Source organism: Lissotriton helveticus, chromosome 5_1 (assembly GCF_964261635.1).
Source record: "Lissotriton helveticus chromosome 5_1, aLisHel1.1, whole genome shotgun sequence".
In the NCBI taxonomy this organism is placed as follows: domain Eukaryota; kingdom Metazoa; phylum Chordata; class Amphibia; order Caudata; family Salamandridae; genus Lissotriton; species Lissotriton helveticus.
Genome location: NC_136065.1, coordinates 209,832,039 through 209,855,329, shown reverse-complemented (window position 1 = coordinate 209,855,329; position 23,291 = coordinate 209,832,039). Strand labels below are relative to the sequence as shown.

General features: G+C 47.9%; 1 protein-coding gene across 10 annotated transcripts in view; it reads left to right on the top strand.

Annotated features, from left to right (window-relative positions):
- Positions 1–23,291, top strand: part of EHMT1 (euchromatic histone lysine methyltransferase 1) — a 984,283-nt gene that overhangs the window by 923,008 nt on the left and 37,984 nt on the right. For all 10 annotated transcript variants that reach the window (XM_078642016.1, XM_078642018.1, XM_078642009.1 and 7 more), the window contains one exon: positions 1,363–1,538. In XM_078642016.1, coding sequence (XP_078498142.1) covers positions 1,363–1,538 — 176 coding nt within the window. The remainder of the gene's footprint in view (positions 1–1,362; positions 1,539–23,291) is intronic.

Here is a 23,291-nt window from a genome sequence, read left to right as displayed (position 1 = left end):
TCTATCAAATGTACGAGTTCCTTACCTTCGGTAACGATGTATCGGTAGAAAGTTGTCTAGCCACAGATTCCTAAACCCCCCTCCGCCTCCCATCCTCCCCGTTCTGCGAGGACCTTTCCAGGTGGGGTTCTCCACCTTGCCTCCTTTCAGTTGGCGCTAGTCTTCATTCAGGGTGCTCAAGTTGATGCGACCCTCTTAGACTTTGCCTTCTGCGGCCGCCTCCCTCTGGGTGGCTTCTCTTCCTGTGGAGTGGTGCTTGTCGCTTTTGCCTTCAACAGGAGATTCCTTTTTCCCTTTCTCTGCCTTACTCCACTCTGGTCCTTCCCGTGTGGGGTGTTTTTCTGTTCCCTCCCTCCCGCCTCCTCCATCGGTTTAGGGTTTCTTGTCTCCTCTGCAGTCGCATCTTTTGGGATCTATTGGGCTGTCCCTATCCCCTTCGGTCTCTACAGGGGAATGCGCCATTCCTTGTAATGTTAACTGCCTGTGGATTTTTGTTCTTCCTGTGCTCCGCCCTTGTTGGCCGGCACAGTTCTGCGTTGTAATGGCAGCCATCCTCTTGTCTATCAGGACGTTGTTCCCTCCTTCCTCAGCCTCTGGGGAGGGTCTACGCTTCGCGGGGTTGTTTCTCAGTGCGGTGCTCTGCCTCAATTCTTGTTTTTTTTGTTTACAGTGTCTGACATTGTCCTTTATGATGCTTTATGCACCATCCAATTTCTTTGTTTTACGGATTTTTTCTCCTTTGCACACGGTTCCCATACTTTAACAGTTTTTTTGGTGGCTCCGCGTTGTGCCGCGGAAAAGTTTCTCCAAAGAAAACTGACGTCAGCGCGCCGGGAGGGACTTATATGACCTCGCTGATGTCACATCCGTAGACGTCAGGGCCGGGTCGTGTGGCACCGTCCCCTGGCGCTCAGAGATGCTGATGCAAAAATGTTCCGAATCAAGTCTGATGCCTGGGAATAATTCTAAGTTAACTAGTCTGCGGCTAGAAGTTTCTACCAGAGACATTGTTACCGAAGGGATGTAACTCGTACGTTAGCACTTGGTTTGACTTACTAATTGTCTGCTGACGATTGTAGTAGTAAATATAATTGACAGACGTGCTGAGCTATAATATTCTGCATATGAGAATATATGGTTCTCCAGTGCAATAGAGTGGGCATTCTAATTACTACAGTGATACCTTTGAAAAATAGGGCTACGCATTATCATTTTGCTATTTTCTGCCAAAATAATAAGCTTTGGTTTTCAATGTTTTACTCTGTCTGGTGTTTAACTAAAAACTATTTTATTGACTCTTTGGAGATCGATTTGTGTACCAGATCAAATACTGTCTTTGTATCTGAAATACTGTATCTGTAGGACGGAGAAGTGTACTGCATTGATGCTCGTTTCTACGGAAATGTGAGCCGTTTTATAAACCACCTCTGCGAGCCAAACCTTATCCCAGTGCGAGTCTACGTTTCTCATCAGGATCTGCGCTTCCCGCGAATTGCATTCTTCAGCACAAGGCATATTGCAGCTGGAGAGCAAATAGGGTAAGAAACAATTCTTTTGAGCTTTGCATGCATTACTGAGCCATGAGACTGTAGACTTTGTGTTTGGAGTCAGGTTGAATTTTGTAAATAAATGCGATCTGTGGTTAATGGCAGTGCAGTTCGGCACGATATTGGTGTTTCTTGTTGCATTTCAGTTTATTCCTAACTTTTGACGTAGCCAGTATTGTGACCCCAAGCCATTTTATTAAACATCAGTGCTTCAATGTTCTGAAGGTCAAGGTGCTCCCCTCCTCCACCCCACTGCCCCCACCCAGCCCTCCTCCACCCCACTGCCAACACCCACCCTTCCTTCACCCCACCGTCCCCACCCACCCCTCCTATTAAAGACACACAAGGCACTGTGGCAAAGAAAATTCTGGTTTTGCCCCTTTATGGTTGCTAGCCAGCCAGCACCCACAATACCTGTCACTAGCTATATCCTCTTTAAATTTGCGGTCATCTGAAGTCTTATATCCTAGAACACCTTAGACTTCTGTACATGTCTTTATACCCTGAACTCCTTTTTCCTGAAAAGGTTTCATTATATTGTTCATAAAGTGTAGTATTACACCACTTTCAAATCCTCCCAGTAATCTTTTTAAAGGCTATTGCTTGTGAGGCTTAGAATGATACTAACCTCAATAATTTCTCAAGGTATCCTGTGTTGCTTTGTAAATGCTATTGCTTGTGAGGCTTAGTATGATACTAAAGTCAATTAATTCACAGGGTGTCCTGTGTACTTTATTGGGTATGTTGATGCTTTTGAACATAAATTGTGACACATCATCCACACCTGTATGCCTGTACGTTTGCTCATTAGGAGATATTTGAATGACCATACCGCAATTGCTGGCCACTGAAAGCAAGCTGAAAAATCAGTGTGCCAAAATTTGCACACAATGAGCAGTCATGCTTCCACATAATCTACAGCTTGCCAACAAGCACTCCAGTTCAAAATGCCCATATCTTTAGGAGCATTGCAGGATACAAAACAGACAAGTCTAGCCTTTAGAGGAGAACTAGATATCCATCCAACAGATGTGCCAGTCAACAAACATAACTCACTACCTTAGCAAGCTGCATCTCTTCAGGTAGATGGCTTAATGCATATTTATACAGCTCAGTGCAAGACTGCAAATGAGACCATGACAGGCATGTCTGGAGGTGCAGTGGGATCAGCACTTTCATAATAAGGAAGACATTGATTATGGGAAGGCATCTTTACTACTGCTCCTGTGTTGAATGAAAAGAGAAAAACTGATAATCTGTATAATACTAGAAACCTATGGTGACGCTGAACAATGTGATGGGTGCCCCCCAAGATAGAGAGCTCACTTCGGAAAACTTAAGGAGCTTGCACACAATAAACATGGTGGATCTCAGAGCAGTACATCTGACATCTTATTTCTTATAAGGGAAAAAAATATTTAGATAGCCATTGTGGGTGTTCGGACTGGTTAACTCTTCAGAGACTAGAATAATGAATGAGTTTCCTTAGTCCTGCATCCTAGGAGTCTGCTGGGCTTTTCTGCAACACATAGCCTTATTGATTTGGTTGGGAGAGGGCCATACAGAGGTAAAATGCAAATTAGAGAAGGGCATTTGACACCAAAAATGCTAAATCACCCTCTGCCAACACTAGACCAAACCAAATGACTTCCTAAGGTTATTGGTTTACTGGTCCCCAAAGAACCCATGGCCTGGAGGGGTTGTTGCTTAATGCTTCTCATTTGTAACGAAGGGAAACATTGTTCAACAGTAGGAAGACAAATGTGTTGGTAAAACCCCAGGCCTGGAAATACTGACACAAGGTTTAATCGTGCTCAGTAAATGGCACCAATAGCTCTACCAACTTAACTTGGAATGCTGTAGTTTATTGAGCAAAGTAAATGGCGTTGCCTGGATTTCTTTTTATTATTTTTAGCATATGTAACTTTATTGTAAACTTGGTCCCAGAAATCATGTCATCTTGATGGCTAGCATTCTTTCTTGTTAGCAGCTGTTATGGAAAATAGGAGCGTCCACCGCGGTGTTTGCTTTTGTTAGGGTCTATCAATATCGCTTCTCTGCTGAAAGTTGGAGGCAAAGTCTAATAAGATTTTAGTGGCAGAGCTCATGTCTGGAAATAGCTTATGCTAATTCTTAGTGGGTTTTCATTTAACCATTTTGCGGATAATTTGCTCCAACTTCCCTTCTGAATTTTTTTAGAACAAATTTTTGCAACTTGTAGTGAGTTCTGCTAAGTCAGTCTTGTTATCCTAGGAGACATTATAGAAAAATTGGGTTCTGGTGTATGTTCTAACTCCAGATTCTTCACCCTTAAAATGTTCCTGAGATGCCCGAAGTTTTCACAACAGTGCTCCCACATGAAGCATATAACCGCCGCCCCTGCACATCAACAGCAGTTCTTTTCTGTTCGTAGCATTTGGGCTCTGATGTTTGCAAGTTTTTTTTTCCTCTAAGAAGTTTTTCGAACTACGAGATACACCGTGTTTCCTTCTTATGCTGGTATCGCACATGGTCATAGACTCAGTGTTAGATTTTTTTTCTGCCATCAGGTTTGGACATTCATGACCATATCTTCAAAATTAAGGAGTTTCTCAGTACTTACTTCCACCATTCCGACTCATCATTTCGGCACCATGCTAGCATATTTAAGGCTACATATAGAGCCCATTAAACAACCTCGGGTAATAACCCCAAGGGACGAATGTAAACATAAGGCCTCTTCTAATGACCATCCATACATTGGAAGACACGTGGAACCAGATTCACTAGTTGTCCACTCTGCATGTAAAGGTGCAAACTCTCAAGGCATGGGGTGCTCCCCCTCCCGATCACGAGAATAAAAAGTTTGACGCAGTGGGAAAAAGCTGGCTAAAAGTGCCTCTAACCATTGGTGCATTGCCACCCCGATAGGCGTGCTGGCAAGATATGATGGAGCCAATTGGGATTAAATGCAGGGTCTGCTAAAGCTTCTCCAGTTCCAAAAAGCCCGTAGGGTTACAGCGCGCTTTAGAAATGTTCCTAAAATTCAATACAATACAATATTGCCAGAGAGGTAAGAAACTGGTCACAGAGGGCAAGTCGATGTTGAATACATCTATTCATTGTGCCGTAGATGCAGTGTTTACTGCAGCCTGTGTGGTTAATGTCACTTTCCTTATCTATTGACATCATGAATCCTCATTTCGGTGTTTACACCTGAAGTACAGCAATATCTGCTCAACCTGGCATTAAATAGAGAACACCTGTTTGGGCCACAGTTTGACCAGATTTTGGACACAATTTAAAAAAGATACTCAGAAAGCAGATGCTGTGGGTGCCATAAAAATCCTTGTCCCTGGAGGCTTCTTGCTGAAACAACAGTATTGTAGCGCCTCTGAGGTTACCTTCCCATATTCAGGCTCCTAGCAAAAGCAGCAACAAGCGTACCACCCCTACACCCCTGTAGATGCACTTGGGGCGCATATAAAGGAAATCACTACAGAGAGGTTCTGGCAGCAAGGAGGTCACCCTGAAGCATTGACTCTGCGATTATCTGCCCCCAAACCCCCTAATTCACACATCTATCGGGGGAAAAACTCCAGGAATTCTACCACGCTTCCAGGAAATCACCTCCGACAAATGGGTTTTAATCATGGTGCAACACCATTACTGCCTAGAATTACTCACATACCCTCCCAACATACCGCCATGTGCCTTCCACCTGCGCAAAGAACATCTCCTCCTTCTAGAGAAGGAGGTGCAAGCCTTCTACAAGAAGGGGCCATGAAACCTGTTTCCTTGCAGCACCAAGAAAACAGGGTCAACTTACTCTAATGTTTGTTTATTTTCTACAGTCTTCATCTACAACATTCTGGATTGGCATACACCTCTTAGCACCCATAGCCAGTTATATGTAGAATAGAGAACACTTCGTATAACAGTCATTTAAGGCTTGGAAGGCCTTCAAAGTCATCCCCCTAATGGTGCCTTCTGCCCCTGAGTGGTATATCAATGTAGTCCTTACCGGACTCGAGGGCTCCCTGGCGAGTCCCTACATTGCTGCCCTCTCCAGAATCTCTCTGGAAAGTAACATTCCTAGTCTCAATAACTTAACTTGTGCGTATTAGGGTATTGCGAACGCTAACACTAAAGGAACCTTACTTTCAAGTTCCCAGTGAAAAAGTAATTATAAGGGCTAACCCTAAGTTTTTGCCTTAGGTGATTTCCCCTTCTCACTTAAACTGTACTATAGCACTCCAGTTATTTTTGAACATCTAGAAACCGTGACAGACTGGGCCATCCACATTTAGATGTTAAACAGCCTCTTATGAACGACAATGACAGAACTAAACCCTTTCACAAAGCGGACCGGCTGTATTTTATCATTTAACAATCCCTAGAAATGTCAGCCAATCTCAAAAGCAAAAATTACTGGATGAATAGTCAAGTGCATCCAAACTTGCCTCAGAAAAAAGCTAAATCCATTCTCCCTGTTACCCGCTAGGGCACACTGTACACACAAAAACGCCGCCACCAATTGTTTCCTTGGAAATATTTCACTAGCTGACATGCAAGACAGCTACCTGATCAATGCAACACAAATTTATGAAACACTACTGCCTGGATATTATTGCTGACCTGGTGGCCGCGATTCCAGAACGATATGCGCTGGCCAGGCTGGATAGAGTTGGGCGCAGAGGAGGTGGACTAGGGATTCTCTATAAGACATCCCATACCTGTCGTATTTCTGAACTGTCTGGTTCTTCAGATCCCTTCCAAGCTCTTCACTTTTCATTGGTCTTCCCAGTGCCGCCCCTTTTATGGGCATACTGATCTATTGACCCCCGGGTCCTAGAACTGATTTTAGCCAGTCCTTGCTTAACATCCTGGAACCCTATTTTAGCTGTGCCCAATTGACGGTCTTGGGCGACTTAAGTTTTCACTTGGACAATGTTGCTTCCAGAGATTCTCGAACTCTCGTGGACTCCTTGTCCGCCTATGGTCTTCAGCAGCTGGTTAAATCTCCTACTCACCAGGCGGGTCACATCCTGGATGGGGTGTTTTCGAACGATCCTAGGTTAAAAACAGATGTTCGAGGCATGTGGGCTGCTAAATTCATATCTATTGCTTAGATCACCGCCTAGTGTTGGGTCCGGATGATTGCACAATGTTGTCCTGGAAGAGTCTTCGAAGTATCACGAGATAGGTGGCTCCTCCCCTGGACTACAGTGCGCATGGGCATCGACTCCATCCCCAGATTGTTTTTTTCCGCCATTGGGTTCGGATGTGATTTCGACGTCTCCTAGTCGGAATCGAAAAACATACTTCTTTAAGGCCAAAAGGCCTTCGTTAACTCGTCGGTATTGTTCGCGTTCGGTCTTGTGCTTCATCCGACTCTTCGAGTCGGTTTTCTGCGGAGTCGAGTAACTCTTCGGACATCGAGGCCCTGTCGTCGCAGCAAGACCCCGACGATCCTACAATGGAACGAAGTCCGTTCAAGTTCTGCCCTGTGTGTGGATCCAAGTACCCACATATCGACGTGCATCCAGTCTGTAACAAATGCCTCTCGCCGGACCACAACGAGGCCAACTGTATGGCCTGCTCAAAGTTCAGGTCGAAGAAGACGCTCAAGCTTCGGCGCACCTCGAGGCCCGGCGAGCGGCCCCGGCACCCGACGACATCTTCGACAACGCCGTGGCAGAAGGCCCAAGCCATCGTCTGCAGATTTCACCACCATCGACTGAGGTCGAGGCCGATCCCGGAGAACCCGTCGAGGGCCAGGACCTAGAATACGTCGAGGAGGTAGGGGACGACGAAGAAGTTTATGGGGCTGCAGAAGATAGCTCGGAGGAAGAGCTATGCCCCGAAAGTTACATGACTCAGGCTCAGGTCACGGGATCGCCACTCGGCCTTACCCACGACCCTGCACCGCTATCCCCGGCCCCGCCTTCTGGCCCGGCCACGGACACACCAGCGAAGCCGCCATTGCGCATATCGAAACCGAAACCTTCGGATTCGACGCCAACAAAGATGGCCGACGTACCATCGAAACTGAAAAAGCCTGCTACGTCATCGACTCCGTCGCCCTCCGAGGCTCCGAAGAAGGCTGTCGAGCCGGCACCGCAACATATGGTGGCCAAGGACCCGACCTCGAAGAAGGTCGTCGAACACGTGTCGAGCACGGTTGCTCCATCGAAGTCCACAAAGACTGTCGAACCACCTTCACACGCGTCTGCGGCGCCAACGGGCAAACGCCCGGTCGAAGCACAGTCGACAAAGGGCCCGGAGCCGAAGTCCGGAGGCCCGACGCATCGGCACAAAGAAGCCGGTACTAAACCAACGGCATCGGCGCCTAAGCCTGGGAAGGAGGACAGGACCATTGGGGTCGAAGATGCGTCTGAGGCCCGAGTACGCACGGACACCGCGTCGACACCGGTGTCCTCCAATGGCGACGGACATAGGTCAGCGGTGGCGAAACCCTCCGCTTCCTTCACAAAGCAAGTCACTGACTCCCTCAAACGAATTCGGGAGAAGACTTTACCGTCGACGACTCACACGCCGTCAACTCCGAAATTGGTTGACGCACCTAGGAAGACTTCGACGAAGCTCCTCTACACTCTGCCGCCGAAAGTGGCACCGAAGGCCTGTGCACCCCGGTCGGTGCCAAAGACCACTAAAACTTCGGAACCCTCGATGCTAAGTGGGGGGTTGGATCGACATCAAGCTTCAGAAGAACAATCTGAGCATTATATCGACGCCGAAACGGGAAAATTGACGCTCTATAAGCGAAAGATCACTTCCCAACCATTGGAATCCTATGTCATACCTCTAAAGAAGAAAAGGCCGGCACAGGACCTTCCTGCCCTTGTTGAACCTATTCAGCCTCCACCAAGGAGGAGCCCATCACCTTCCCCCAATGAGTCAGGGGGAGAGGACAATGACCAGGAGGACCAGTACAATTTCCCGGATAACAATGACCCTGATGAGCAACAGGACTCATGGGTGGACACTGGTGACCAGGGAGGCCATCAAATGGTACAGGACCCACAGGGTTATGGTGTACGGACATCCCCAACTGAGGATTCAGCGGCATTCAGTGCCTTAATAGAGCGGGCAGCTGCAAATCATAATGTGGACATGCATGCTGACCCGGTGGAAGAAGATTTTTTGTTTGACACTTTCTCTGCCGCAGAAAAGACTATTAAGACACTTCCAATGCTAAAAGGTGTCCTTAAGCATGCCCCGGAAATCTTTAAGGAACCCACCAGGGCGAGAGTGGTGAACCCACGTATCGAAAAGAAATACAGACCGGCACCTGGGGGCCCTGCATATATTCGGGGCCAGTTGCCTCTGGACTCTTTGGTTGTCGCTAATGCTCGCAAAAGGGCAAACTCCCAGACGACGGGTGAAGCTCCTCCCCCAGACAAAGAGTCGAAAGTGCTGGAGGCATCTGGTAAAAGGGTGGCTGCGCAGGCGGCCAATATCTGGCGCATATCAAACACACAGGCACTGTTGGCACGATATGATAGGGCGCATTACGACACCCTAGAACAGCTCCTTCAACACCTTCCAGATGAGTTTAAGGAGGCAGCCGAGATGCTAATACAGGAGGGAAAGATTTCAAACGCTGCAATAAAGTGTGCGCTTGATGTGGCAGATACAGCGGCTAGGGCGATTAACACTAGCGTGATGTTAAGGCGTCAAGCATGGCTTCGCATCTCAGGTTTTAAACCTGACATTCAAACAACTATACTCAACCAGCCTGTTAATCCCGACAGACTGTTTGGCCCAGACGTTGACACTACCCTCGAGAAAATTAAAAAAGACAATGAGACAGCTAAGTCCATGGGGGCACTTCAGTCTCATCAGTTCAGGGGGAGCACTTTTCGTCGCTCAGGTACCCGTGGTGTTACCAGAGGACACTTGGCTCAGCAGACACAATTCACGAGAGGTGGCGCACAGTCCTCGTACCCCAAGCAGGGAAGAGGGGGTTACAGAGGAAATAGTGCCAAGGGCAGAGGCAGAGGAAACAACAACTCCCGTTCCTCTGCCACCAGCAAACAGTGACTCTCTGTCACTGCCCCCCGACCATCCAACACCTGTCGGGGGGAGACTCCAGCAGTTCCTGCCAGTCTGGACGTCCATCACCACAGACAGGTGGGTGAGAAAACGTATCCAATACGGTTATTGTTTGGAGTGGACATCCACTCCACCCAACATTCCCCCAAGACAACGTCCTATGTCGGCAGAGCACTTGCACTTATTGCAGCAGGAAGTCATGGTGATGCTGCAAAAAGGCGCAATCGAGCTCGTACCAGTGGAGGAGGAAGGTACAGGGGTCTATTCCCTGTACTTCCTTATCCCAAAAAAGGACGGATCCCTCAGACCCATTCTGGATCTGCGCCCCCTCAACCTGTATATACTGTCAGAACACTTTCACATGCTAACACTGCAGCAGATTCTTCCCCTGCTGAACCAAGGGGACTTCCTGGCAACCTTGGACCTCAAGGATGCTTATTTTCACATACCACTCCACCCCTCCCACAGAAAATACCTCAGGTTCACCATCCAAAACAGGCATTATCAGTTCAAAGTCCTACCCTTCGGAGTGACCACTGCCCCCAGAGTGTTCACCAAGTGTCTGGCGACGGTGGCGGCGCACCTCAGGAGACTAAATATACATGTCTACCCTTACCTAGACGACTGGCTGGTTCAGGCAAGGTCGGAACACCAGTGCGCCGCACACATGTCCCACACCATTCACCTCCATCACAGTCTGGGGTTCTCACTGAACTACCCAAAGTCGCACCTCCAGCCTTCCCACGTGCGGCAGTATCTGGGCGCGACAATAAATACTCTGACTGCTACGGCTCAGCCAAACGAAGTGAGGATCAACAGCATCCAGTCGCTCATCCAAAGGTTCAGACCGCAACACTCCCTGCCAGCGAGAGTGTTCATGCAGTTGATAGGCATGATGGCCTCCTGCATCTTCATAGTCCCGCACGCACGGCTGCATATGCGTCCGCTCCAAGAATGATTGGCGCATCAGTGGACTCAGGCTCAAGGACAGTTGAAAGACCTAGTGTTGGTGACCGGTCGGGCATACAACTACCTGCATTGGTGGAATCCACACAACCTTTGCAAGGGCCGACCGTTCCAAGAGCCTGTGCCACAGATTATCCTAACAACGGACGCATCTCTCCAGGGGTGGGGAGCTCATGTGCTTCACTACACGGTGCAGGGACTGTGGTCGACGCAGCAACAAAAGATGCACATCAACTACCTGGAGTTGATGGCGATCTTCATGGCGCTCAAGTCCTTCAAAGTACATCTGTGCAACAAGGTCGTGTTGATCCGGACGGACAACATGACAGCCATGTACTACATCCAGAAGCAGGGAGGTACGCACTCTCCACAGCTGTCTCATCTGGCTCAGAGCATGTGGAAGTGGGCCATTCAGAGCAACATCATCCTCATGGCGGAACACCTCCCGGGCAAGGACAATCAGATGGCGGATCTGCTCAGCAGGTACAGCCATCAAATGCACGAGTGGGAGATACATCCATCGGTACTCCACCCGTACTTCCAGCAGTGGGGTCATCCAGAGATAGACCTGTTTGCCACAAGGGAAAACACAAAATGCCAAAGCTTTGCCGCCAGGTTCCCTCACCCACAATCGCAGGGGAATGCGATATGGATGAACTGGTCAGGCAGATTTGCGTACGCTTTTCCCCCAGCACCTCTCATTCCGCTGGTGGCAAGAAAGCTAAAGCAACACTCGATGACGCTCATCCTGGTTGCTCCAACGTGGGCACGCCAACCATGGTACACCACGTTTCTAGAACTTTCCGTGGTACCGCATCAAAGGCTGCATCTCACTCCCAGGCTCTTGACGCAGAACCATGGCGACATTCAGCATCCAGATCCGCAACAGCTCAATCTGGCGATCTGGCTCCTGAGGTCTTAGAATTTGGCTACCTCAACCTGCCTCCTGAATGCATGGACATCATCAAGGAGGCAAGGAAGCCCACTACCCGAGCTTGCTATGCAGCTAAGTGGAAGCGGTTTGTCATTTACTGTACAGAACATCACATTGACCCACTAGATGCATCCATTCCCAACATCATCTGTTATTTGTTACATCTTTACAAATGCAATCTAGCTTACGCTTCCATTCGGATACACTTATCCGCCATAGCAGCTTATCTCCAGAACAGGCAGCATCTCTCTGATTTCAGGGTGCCTGCCATTAAAGCCTTCCTGGAGGGACTGAAACGAGTCATTCCTCCAAGAACACCACCAGCTCCGGTGTGGAACCTCAATGTGGTCCTCACTAGACTGATGGGCCCACCTTTTGAGCCGCTACACTCATGCGAGATTCAGTTCCTGACATGGAAAGTGGCTTTTCTCATTGCTATTACTTCTCTCAGGCGTGTTAGTGAGCTGCAAGCGCTCACAATACAAGAGCCATTCATACAAATTCATTCAAACAGGGTAGTGCTCCGCACTAACCCCAAGTTCCTTCCGAAGGTGGTGTCACAGTTTCATGTCAACCAAACTATTGAACTGCCCGCATTCTTTCAAAACCCACAAACAGTAGCGGAAAGAATGCTCCATACGTTAGACGTGAAGAGGGCATTGATGTACTACATTGACAGGACACAACACTTTAGGAAGACACAGCAACTTTTTGTTGCCTTCTCAGCCCAGCACAAAGGCAATCCTATTTCCAAAGCAGGAATAGCCAGATGGATTGTTAAGTGCATTCAGATTTGTTATCAAAAAGCTAAACGTACTTTAACGATCACCCCAAGAGCGCACTCCACACGCAAGCTGGGGGCCTCCATGGCTTTCCTGGGGAACATTCCTTTGGAAGACATTTGTAGAGCAGCCACGTGGTCTACACCGCACACGTTTACCAAGCATTACTGGGTTGATGTGCATTCCAAGCAGCAAGCAGCTGTAGGACAGGCTGTTCTCAAAACACTCTTTCAGACTTCTGCAGCTGGCACGGGCAACCGCCGTTAATGGAGGGACTGCTATGTATTCTATGCAATAGATATGAATTTAGCAGCCCAGATGCCTCGAACTGAATATGCTACTTACCAGTATGCATCTGTTCTTGGCATGTAGGGCTGCTAACATTCATATCGCCCACCCTCCTCCCCGGTGCCCGTAGCGGCTGCAGATACTCTCTTGCGTTCAATCATTAGCATGGACATCCTTTACACTATTTCACTCCATCTCTGCCACAATGGCTAAAAACAATCTGGGGATGGAGTCGATACCCATGCGCACTGTAGTCCAGGGGAGGAGCCACCTATCTCGTGATACTTCGAAGACTCTTCCAGGACAACAATGTGCAATCATCCGGACCCAACACTAGGCGGCGATCTATGCAATAGATATGAATGTTAGCAGCCCTACATACCAAGAACAGATGCATACTGGTAAGTAGCATATTCACTACCTATTCCACTGAGCTGGTCCGACCATTTGGCCGTTCCGTTGGAACTTCAGGCTTTTCCTAGCAACCTTAAGTGGACTGGTCCTAGTAAAATGGAACCTAGAAGAGATTTTAGGAAGGTTACTAATTCTTCCCTTGCCCCTCTAATTCAGATATCTGCCATCAGCTCAGCCAAAGATGTTAACATAGCTGCTTCCGAATTAACGAATGCTATTACGACAGCAGTAAATGTGCTAGCCCCTGAAACCGTGCGTTATTCTGCCCGACAGAGACCATCAGCCCCGTGGTTCTCGGAGCCTTTAAGACTCCTGAGGCAGGGGTGTAGGAGGCAGGAAAGGCTATGGCGGGTGAGCTGGAACCCCCTAGAGAGGGAGAAACACAAATCTCTCCTTAAGGAATATAAGGCGGAGGTCATTAAGGTGAAACAAGAATATTTTGCCCATCTAACGACCACTTTTACCTCCCCGAGAGAACTTTTTAAGATAGTTGATTCCCTCTGTACATTACAGATGCCTGATCCTATTGTGTGCTCACAAGACCTCTGTGATAAAATCGCAGGATATTTTCATATGAAAATAGCAGACATCTACTCGGCCCTTGATTCACAAAAGGCCTTAATGCTCCCCCCCTCTCCTGGTCCTGTTCTCCTCCCCTTCGAAGTTGATGCCCCCACCACCACTGTGAGCCTGTCTGTGTTTCCACCGCTTTCTCTGCAGGAACTTGACTTGCTCTTAAGCAAGATGAGGTCAGGGTCTCCATTAGATCCCTGTCCTCTTAAAGTCCTCAAGGAATGCATAGATACCATGTTGCCTCCGCTTTTGGACATCATGAACAGGGCAATGACGGATGGTATTTTCCCCTCCCAGTGGAAGAGTGCTGTAGTCAAGCCCCTTCTTAAGAAGCCCACATTAGAACCTAAAGTACTTAAGAACTTCCGCCCCATTTCCTTGCTCCCAGCCCCAGCCAAGATGCTGGAGACCCACCTAAACAAGCATCTGGCGGCGTTCTTGGATACCTCGGGTCTGTTAGATCAGTCCCAACATGGCTTCAGGAGAGCCCATAGCATGGAGACGGCCCTGACGATAGTGCTTGATAACATCCGCACTGAGGTCGATCAGAGCCATACCTCCCTGCTGATCTTATTAGATCTGACAGCCGCCTTCGATACCCTGTCTCCCTCGGTTCTTACATCTCGTTTGAGGGAGATAGGGGTAGATGGTGCGGCTTTGAGCTTGCTGGCTTCTTTCCTGTATCAGAGGGAGCAGAGGGTTAAGCTGGGAGACTTTCTATCTCCTCCCACACCTGTGCAATGTGGGGTCCCTCAAGGGTCGGCATTAAGTCCGACCCTGTTCAACATCTATGTGGCCCCACTTGCCAGGCTGGTGAGATCGTTTGGGATGGAGGTAGTCTCCTATGCTGATGATACACAGATCTTGGTGTCCCTCTCTCGCTCGGTGCACGCTCCCATTCATAATTTTAGAAGCTGCATAGAGGCGGTTGCTAAGTGGATGATCAACAATTCACTCAAACTGAATGGGGAGAAGACCGACATTTTGGTCTTTGGTGGAAACACTAATATCTGGACGGCCGAATGGTGGCCCCCTTCGCTGGGAGTCTGCCCCTCACCTACAGATTCTGCGAAGAATCTGGGAGTAATTATTGACCCAGATCTCTCAATGGTACAGCAGGTCAATAGAACAGTCGCTACCTGTTGGGGTATTATTAAAATCCTTCGAAAAATTAAGCACTATTTGTCCCCTCAGGCTCGCAAGCAGGTCGTCGTTGCACTGGTTGCCTCGCGACTTGTTTACTGTAATGCTCTTTATGCTGGTGCTAACAAAGGTCTGATGCAGCGCCTACAGACTGTTCAGAACGCGGCGGGCAAATTTGTACTGGATGTTCCTAGATTATCCTCCGCGACGGTTGCCAGGAAAAGCCTGCACTGGCTCCCTATTGAGTCCAGGATTGCCTTCAAGACTCTCTGTGTGACCTATGGGGCGCTTGCTGGCAATGGGGCTGAGGGCGTGAGGAAACTGCTGTGCCCATATGTACCGGAGAGAGCTCTCCATTCCTCAACCAAGAGTCTGCTGGTGGTGCCTCGCGCTCGTAGAACTAAATGGGGCGGGAAGGCTTTTCAACAGTAGCCCCCAAGTTGTGGAATAGCCTTCCCTTTGAAATCAAATCCCAACCGTCGGTCCAGAACTTTCGGAAAGCCCTAAAAACCTAGTTATTCTCTAGGGCGTACCCGTAGTGCTGGTTATTTGGTCATTTTGATTTCTTTTTTAGGCGCCTTGATGCCTTCGGGCTTAGTAGCGCAATATAAGACTCATTTCATTTCATTTTTGCTAGGCAGCAGGATCCAGTTTGACACAGTCCTTAACACTCACTTTCAGAAATCGCCCTATCTACACGCTAAGCACTGCTTATTCGGAGGGACTGTTTTACAGTCTGTGCAAAGTAGCACATGCTACGAACAGAAAATGTTACTCGGTGAGCATCTATTCATAGCTTGTAGTGCTGTAGATAACAAGAATCCTCCCTCCATCCTCGGAGGGACTTGAATGGGATGCCGATCTTTTCTTACTAAAAATAAAACCTTTAACAGTGCAATGCGCAGCACCCTTTCCTATCGCTCCATCCTACTCTCACCCTCCGGGTAAAAGCAGCTGGTACCCATATTCAATACTAGCATAAAGAGGAGTAATCATTTAACTTGTGACTCAAAAGACTACTTTGAATGAAAAACATCTTTCAAAAATTCAAGCCCAACACTAGATGGCAAGAGTATGCAGAGCTTGTGCATCTACAGCACTACACGCTATGAATAGATGCTTATAGGGTAACTACATTTTTGTTCTGCTCTTTTCAGTATGGATCTGGAGCTCCTCCCCCTTTTTTCATTGATTTATAAATTCTCTCAAGTGCTCTTTCCAGTGTGCAAGGAAACAATATCCCTACCGAAGACTACAGCAGGGCTCGAAAAATGATAAAAATTGCACTAGACCTGCAGATCTAGTAGCCTACAAAATCTCCTCACCTAACTGAAATACACTTGACGTCGGACTCTGAAACCTGAGCAAATGTGACAAGTTAACAAGATTTAAAAGCATTTGTATTGCTCATTTACTTTGTGATCAATAAAGATGCCTTTAAATCTTGCTATCTTGTCACATTTCCTCTACTTTCAGAGGCAGAGGTCAAGTGTCAGTTTGTCTTCCTACTTGCCAGAAAGGGCGAGTTGGACCTAAAAATAGCTCGTCCTGAATGAATCTGACTCGCAAATGCGTACAGGGTTCAAACTGACTAGTTGAAACAGATGTTGGTGGGGAAGAACCTGCGCAAGATCTGTAGGACTTAGGTTTGGGTACGACTCCCAGGTCGTTCGAAGAATATGCCCTCGTGCTACCAAAGGTGATCCAGGAGCATGACTCAAAGCTTTATGTCGCCAAACATCAAAAGAAGTCTCAGGCATTCCATAAGTCCCACATCACATCGAAGGTACAGGATGCAGCCTGCTCTCTAGGCCGTTCCTCTGATGGGTTGCTTATTGCTTAGCAGTTGAAGTTCATCCAACCCCCATTCCCCCCAGCCCCCCCACCCCCCACCCCCCACACTTTGACCAAAAGAGTCGGCAGATCATCAAGGTATTCTAATTTAATCAATCCCGATCTGCAATCGAAGAGCATTTTTCACAACTTGTCTCCATTGTGCCCTAGATTTCAAAGGCCAACAGTGACTCCGCAGCAGGTCGAGACCTTAAAGGAGGCTGTGGGGCCTCCAGTCAGGTGAATCCATCCTCTGCACTGTTTGAGACCCTAGAACCCACTTGAGGTTCGGCACATAATTCAGTGATAACTTTGCTCCTGCTTCAATACCTGTGCCATTCCCTTCTTAATTAACACCAGTCCCAACTGCCAGAGTTTGAGTACCTGCCTGCTCCAGTGTCTGGCCAAGGTCACGCTTTGACTACACTCAAGCACAAACCTCTTCCTGTACAAACGGGTGCAGACAAAACACTCCCTCTACCACGGAACCGTCATCAGAGGCTCCATCATCGTTTTGGCTCTGATTCTGACTGGAGTTTGCCACCAACTGATAATGACAATTGTGATGATGGGATGATTTACCCCCACATTACAATGAGTCAGTATTTATGTGGACCTGGAGGAGGGCATTGGGCTTTATACTTCCCCTGATACAGTGTTGATTGCACCCCTTAAGCCCCCATTAGAGCAGAGTGCTTTATATGCAGTAGTTGTTTAATGTGCTGCTGAGCTTCTGGACCTCCAGCTGCCTTTTGCTGAAGTTAAGATTAATGCCCTTATTGAGATTTTGCACACTGTGCCAAGGTTATTTGAGCCCCCAACGTCTGTTTAGTGTAGCCCTGTTACACTGATTATGAGCACTTACTTTAAACCTTGCTGTTGCCCACTGGTGAACAGGCAAGTAACCAGACGTAGCAAACTGGCAACCGGTGACCCAGGTTTTCATACACAGCTTTCTACTCATGAGAGTTTAGTGGTCCATGCTTCCACCAGTAAAGCAAATCCTAATGCATTCCCCACTATTACCACCTGTTAAGCCATTACATGCACACCCTCTGAAACATGACCAGCAAGTTCGTGCCAACAGTCCCAAAGAAGTTTTGAGCCTCTTTGGCTCAGATCCTTCTGGATGGCAACGATACAGCCAACTATGTAGTTAGGGCTGGCCTGCATTCTTAGGATTTCTTGGGTCAAGTGCTAAGCACTTGTGTGTGATGCTCCATCATCATGTGTGGATTTGATCCACTGCTTGTTTTGGAGAAACCAACCTGTCTTATGGATATGCCTTCTGGTGGTAACTGCTTTTTTGACAAAATGGCTGAAAATCCTCTTGAACTCTTCCGCCTTTCCCCTCTGCCTGACAAGTTCCCCATCAGTTTCAACCCTTCCGAAACTACTACACAGGGTTGACATAAAGAGAATGCCAGGCCCCACCACCACCACAACAATAACCCATGTTGTTTTGTTGCTAGGAACAAGGACTGCGCAGGTCTCCGGGGAATCTTAGCCTCCCGCCTCTGCGACATCAGCCCCCAAGCCATTTTAGTTTGCCTTTAGCGGCTTACAACTATCCTGTGGGAGGCATGATGAGACCTTATCTTCCACGATGGCAGTCCAACTCATCTGACCGATGGGTCCTCCAGAACGTCCGTCAGGGTTATGCCCTTGTGTTTCTTTTCGACCCACCACACCTTCCTCGTTCATCAGAACTGCTTTCAGAGAAGAATTGTCTTCTTACTGCAAGAGATGCAGGCTGTGCAGTAAAAAGAGACCATTTAGAGTGTGCTGACCTCATAAGTAGGCATGGGTTGTTACACCTGCTATTTCCTATCTTGGACCTACAGGACATGTACTTGTATGTGCCTATCCTGCAGTCCCACAGATGTTACCTGTGGGTTAACGTCAGTCAGGAGCATTTTCAGTGTGCTGGTCTCCGCTTCAGCTTAAGAGTGCCCCTCAGTGTTCTTGAAAGTGATGGCAGTGGCAACCATCTCTTTTCGAAGTTTGGGAATAGCAGTTTTCCCTTACCTTGAGGACTGGCTGTTGAAGTCAGGCTCGTCACAGTCCATTGTAGATAACCTCCAACTGATAGTGAACCTCCTGACATTATTAGGGTTCTTGATCAATGAGTCAAAATCCCACCTGACTACTTAACACATTTTTTTTTAATATGATCTGTTCTAGACACAATGTCACAACAAGTATATGACATTCAGGGTATGATCCTTGGGTTTCAGCCGTTGTCCTGTATCTTAGTAAGAGCGGTTCTGAGGCTTTTGGGCCTCATGCATCCTGCTTATCCACTTTGGAAGTTAGCATATAGAGCTTTACAGTTGGATCTAAAGCCTCAGTGGACCCACGTTTTAGAGAATGTAAATGTAAATGTATTTCGATTTATATAGCGCACAAATCACCCAGGGGTCTCAAGGCGCTTGCTTAGGGAACCCGTCCTGGTATTCCCCTGTGAGATACCCCGGCAGGGTATTCACAAGGTGAAAGCCAGGCATCCCGCCGCGAGGGGCTGTGGTGGAGATTAAGCAAGCTATTGCCCAGAGTCGCAGAGTGTGACCCCGTGAGTCGAGTAGGCACCGGAGCGAGAATTGTCGAGTCCGTGGAATTTTTTAGCCCGAGACCCGCCGAGGCGGGGAATCGAACCCTGGTCCACGGCTGATCTCAGCTTCCGGGTCTGCCGCCTCTAACCACTGAGCCACGCTTCTCCACAGAAGGCTGCACAAGATCTATAGTGGTAACTACACAGCCACTACCCAACCAACGGCAGACTCCTCTCAGACCTGGCGATGGTGACTGATGTGTTCCTGTTAGACTTTGGAGGTCATCTGTGAGAGATAGAGATCAGTGCACTCTTCGTCTCTGATGGAAACCTGACCACATAAATCTGGCATTGAAGGCCTGCCACCATCCATCAAGTGAAGGCTGTGGCAAGTTCTCATGAACAACACCACCACCATGTTGTACTGCAACAAACAGGGTGGAAAAGGGTCGTATGCCAAGAGGCACTGCACCTCTGGTGTTATCTTATGCATCCGGGCTAGTCACTGATCATGAAGCACCTGGCGGAAACTTTACATATCAGGGTAGGCAAGCTCAGCCGGCCATGCCTGGGTGATCACAAATGGCAGTTGCATCCAAGGTGGCATAGGGCTTCTTCTGTCAGTGGTGAGATCCTTGGCTGGATCTTTGTGCCACCGTCAATCGAACTTAGTCAAAACCTCTGCTCCTTCTAGTTCCCAAGAACTCTCCAAGACTCATTAAGCTAGGGTGCAGCACTAGACTCCTTTCCACACTTATCCTCCAGTTCGAAGAAAATCGGCAACGACTGGGTCCAAGTCATTCTAGTAGTTCCAGATTGGGTCAGGAGAGTGGGGTACCGGAATGTTTGGGCATGAGCATCTGTCCTAAATCAGGCTACTACTTCAGGAAGGATTTTCTGTTGTAGCAGGACTTCAATGTACTGCACCCGACCGAACCTGTGCAGTCTACTCCTCCTTGGGAGGGCATAGAGGAACAGAAGTTGATTGTGTTCGATCTACCAAATGAGGTTGCAGATGCCATCCTTGCTTCTAGGCATCCCTCTCTAATTACATTGGCAGTGGCTGCTAGGCAACATTTGTGGTCTGTTAAGTTTGAAACACAAATCTCTTACAAGTTCTTTTTTTAAATTTGTCGTCTTTGACCGGACAAGGTCTGGCAGTGGGTACTTTTAAAGGATATTTGTCGATCCTTTTATTTTTTTTGCATTTGCCCAAAATGCTGTTCTTGTTTAAATTACCTGTTGTGATGCAGTTCATTAAAGTTATGACACTTGTTCCCTCCCTAACCGTTTGGGATCCCACAGTGGTATGTTAATTTTATCCTGACAATACTTATGTGCATCCCTTCGAGCCAATACAGAGCTGCCCGTTGCATCTTCTGACTCAAAACAGTTTTTGTCATTGGCATCACTTCAACTGGTCATGTCAGCGACCTCCAGCCCCTCTCGGTGCAGCAGCCCTACACCACCCTTTTTCCCCAAACAAACTGGTATTGAGGACACAGGCAGCCCTCCTTTTCACTTTGGACTATCCATCACCCTCCAAATGTTTTTTGCTCTGCCTCACACCTCGAAAGAGAAGGATGGACTCCAAAAGCAGGATCACAAAAGAGCTTTAAGGTCCATCAGGAGGGTGGTTACCTTTTTTTTTGGTATTTTCGGGACAAAGAGGACATTGTCACAGGGAACAGTGTAAATGAAATAGGCTTTGTTGCACGCTTTACCCTAACTTTTTGCCCACGTTTTGACTACTGGGTACTGGTGTAATATCTCTGAAATGCCCTGAGCCTTCTAAAAAGGACTCCATGCTTGTGCTTTGACCCTTACATTTCTCTTTTTAATGTATGTAAGTCACGCCTATGGCAGGCCTAACTAGCCCTAAGACAGGGTGATATATGTTAAAAAGTGAAACCTGTTCGTTTAAATGTTCCAGCAGTAAAAACCCTAAATTGTTGTTTTTACTGTAGAAACGCTAGTAGCCCCATTGGCAGTACAGAGTTATAGGCTGACACCCCACCCTAACTTCTGAATGGGACTACTAGGGTTGATACTGTTTGGTATCAAAATAATCAGTGCATTAAATCTGATTTAATGGTTAAATCAAATGAATGTCACTAGTGGGCAAAGTGCAACTTTAGAGTTGACACTTTAGTTGCCCAAGGTTTCAGTGCCCGTTTACTGATGTACGCTGACCTTGTCCTGCAGACTGCTTTCTGCTTTCATGGTAGACATGATAATGACACCCAGGAAAGGACATAATAGGGGCTTGCATTAAAGAGATGTTACCTCCCTCCTGCGGGAAGCCACATGGGTGTTAATCCAAAAGACAAGCTTCATAGGAGAAGCCACTTTTGAAGAGCAAATGCGTAATGTTTAGGCAGACAGGCTGGCACTGGGGACAGGGCAGAAGCCAGTTGTCACACTGTGTAGCCCCTTGTTAGCCACACCTCTGGTAGTGGGCTAAGGACCTCTGGGTGTCGAAAGAGAGATCTCACCAGGTTGGGGGTGGACAGAATGGTGCATCCTGGAATAGCCATATGCCTCACTTCCCAGGAAGTGGTTATCAGGATAACTCATTGGCTAACAATCATATCCTACATTGAGGGCATTTTCTGGCACCCAGAACTCCGATCTCGACTGACTTGGAAGAAAGACAGCCCTCCTGCACCGAGTAATCAGCAAAGAAATGCTGCACCTTGTGGTTTGCGAAGAGAAGGACAGTTAGTGCCGTGTCCTGCTCAAAGAGGAACTGTCTCCAGAGCCCAGTCAAGCCAAGAGACTCCAAGGGACAGCTGACTGGCCTCCTGTCCGCAGCACGGTGACACAACTGTGAGAAGTTGGCCTGGTGTATGATGTCCACTATTCTAGTGGGCACCTTGACCAAGTCCAATCGACCCTTATTGATGGTAGGTTATAAAGTGAACCTTATAGAAAGCTATCCTAGTGGTAGCTGTGGGAAGCAGCCTTCAGGCTAAGACTTGGATGCGAGTTAAGCAAGTTGTTTTACCATTTATAATCCCTTGAGTACCAAATGAAAGCACACCACACAAGGTGTATATCAAATATATATGTATTTATTCTAAACACAAATCCTCTGCACTCTTTATGAGGTCAGAGCTAAAAGTACAATACAAGGAACTTAATTAGCATACGATAAGTTGCACAGTACACGTTTTGCCCTAGGGGCCTCACAAACCATATACTAAAATAGTGGTATAAGAACCACGTGAGAGTTAGAAATCAGGCCTGGGGCCTGTGGAATCGCTGTGGCCTCTAGGAACAACCAAAGGTTAAGATGTAGTAGACCCACGGGAGACGCGTGCAGTGTCTAAACACAGCCGCGGGTTACCATTGACTTTCTATGGGAAACGAACAAGTTACAAATTTACAATTTAAGGGTACTTCTAGTAGAACTACGATGGAACCCTTTTAGACTAGGACACTTCGAGAGTCAAGACCCACGGGAGCACCGGAGTACTTGTTACCTCACCCAGGGAAGCCAGGTGCATGGGTGTCTTTTCGTGTCGGGTTTCGTCGTCGATTCCAATGGAGAGCTGCAAAGACGTGCTGCAGGCGACCAGAGGGAAAGTGTCCGGTTGGATCGGAGATGTGAAGAACATGAAAGCAGAGGAGACAGTCTGGGACACTAGCCAGTGGCCAGTATGGCAATAGGAAGACGCCACTGGATGTCGGGTGGTTTCAGGTGAGAAGTTGAAGTTTGTCTCTCCAGCCATGAGGTCCAGGAGGCATCGACGACGACCAGGAGCTGGATTCGATCTGTCCCACGAAGGATCTAGTTGACTGCGGTGTCGGTATCCGGATTGGACCCAACAAGCCTTGGCAAATGCAATCCACGCAGGATGCCGAGATTGGCTTCGATGCAGACTAGCAAGGTCTGAGGAACTTCTCCTTTGCAGGGAAGTTGGAGCAAGCCTGGAGCAACCAGGAAAGCAAGTTAAATCAAGGATTGGTCTTCTTGGGGGCTCACTAGCCAACGGACTAGGCATTGCGAAGACGCGTAGAGCTGAAATTCACAAAGCGGGCACACGGGACACTCGTGGAGTGTGGGCCTCTGAGCTTCGGTGCAAAAGGTGCTCAGGGCTGGGGCATCAAGCACCCCAATGCACAACTACGGGATACCTAGGGAAGTTGGTGCAGGTAGCAAAATCCAGGATGTCCAGGAGTTCCGGTCCCACGTCTCT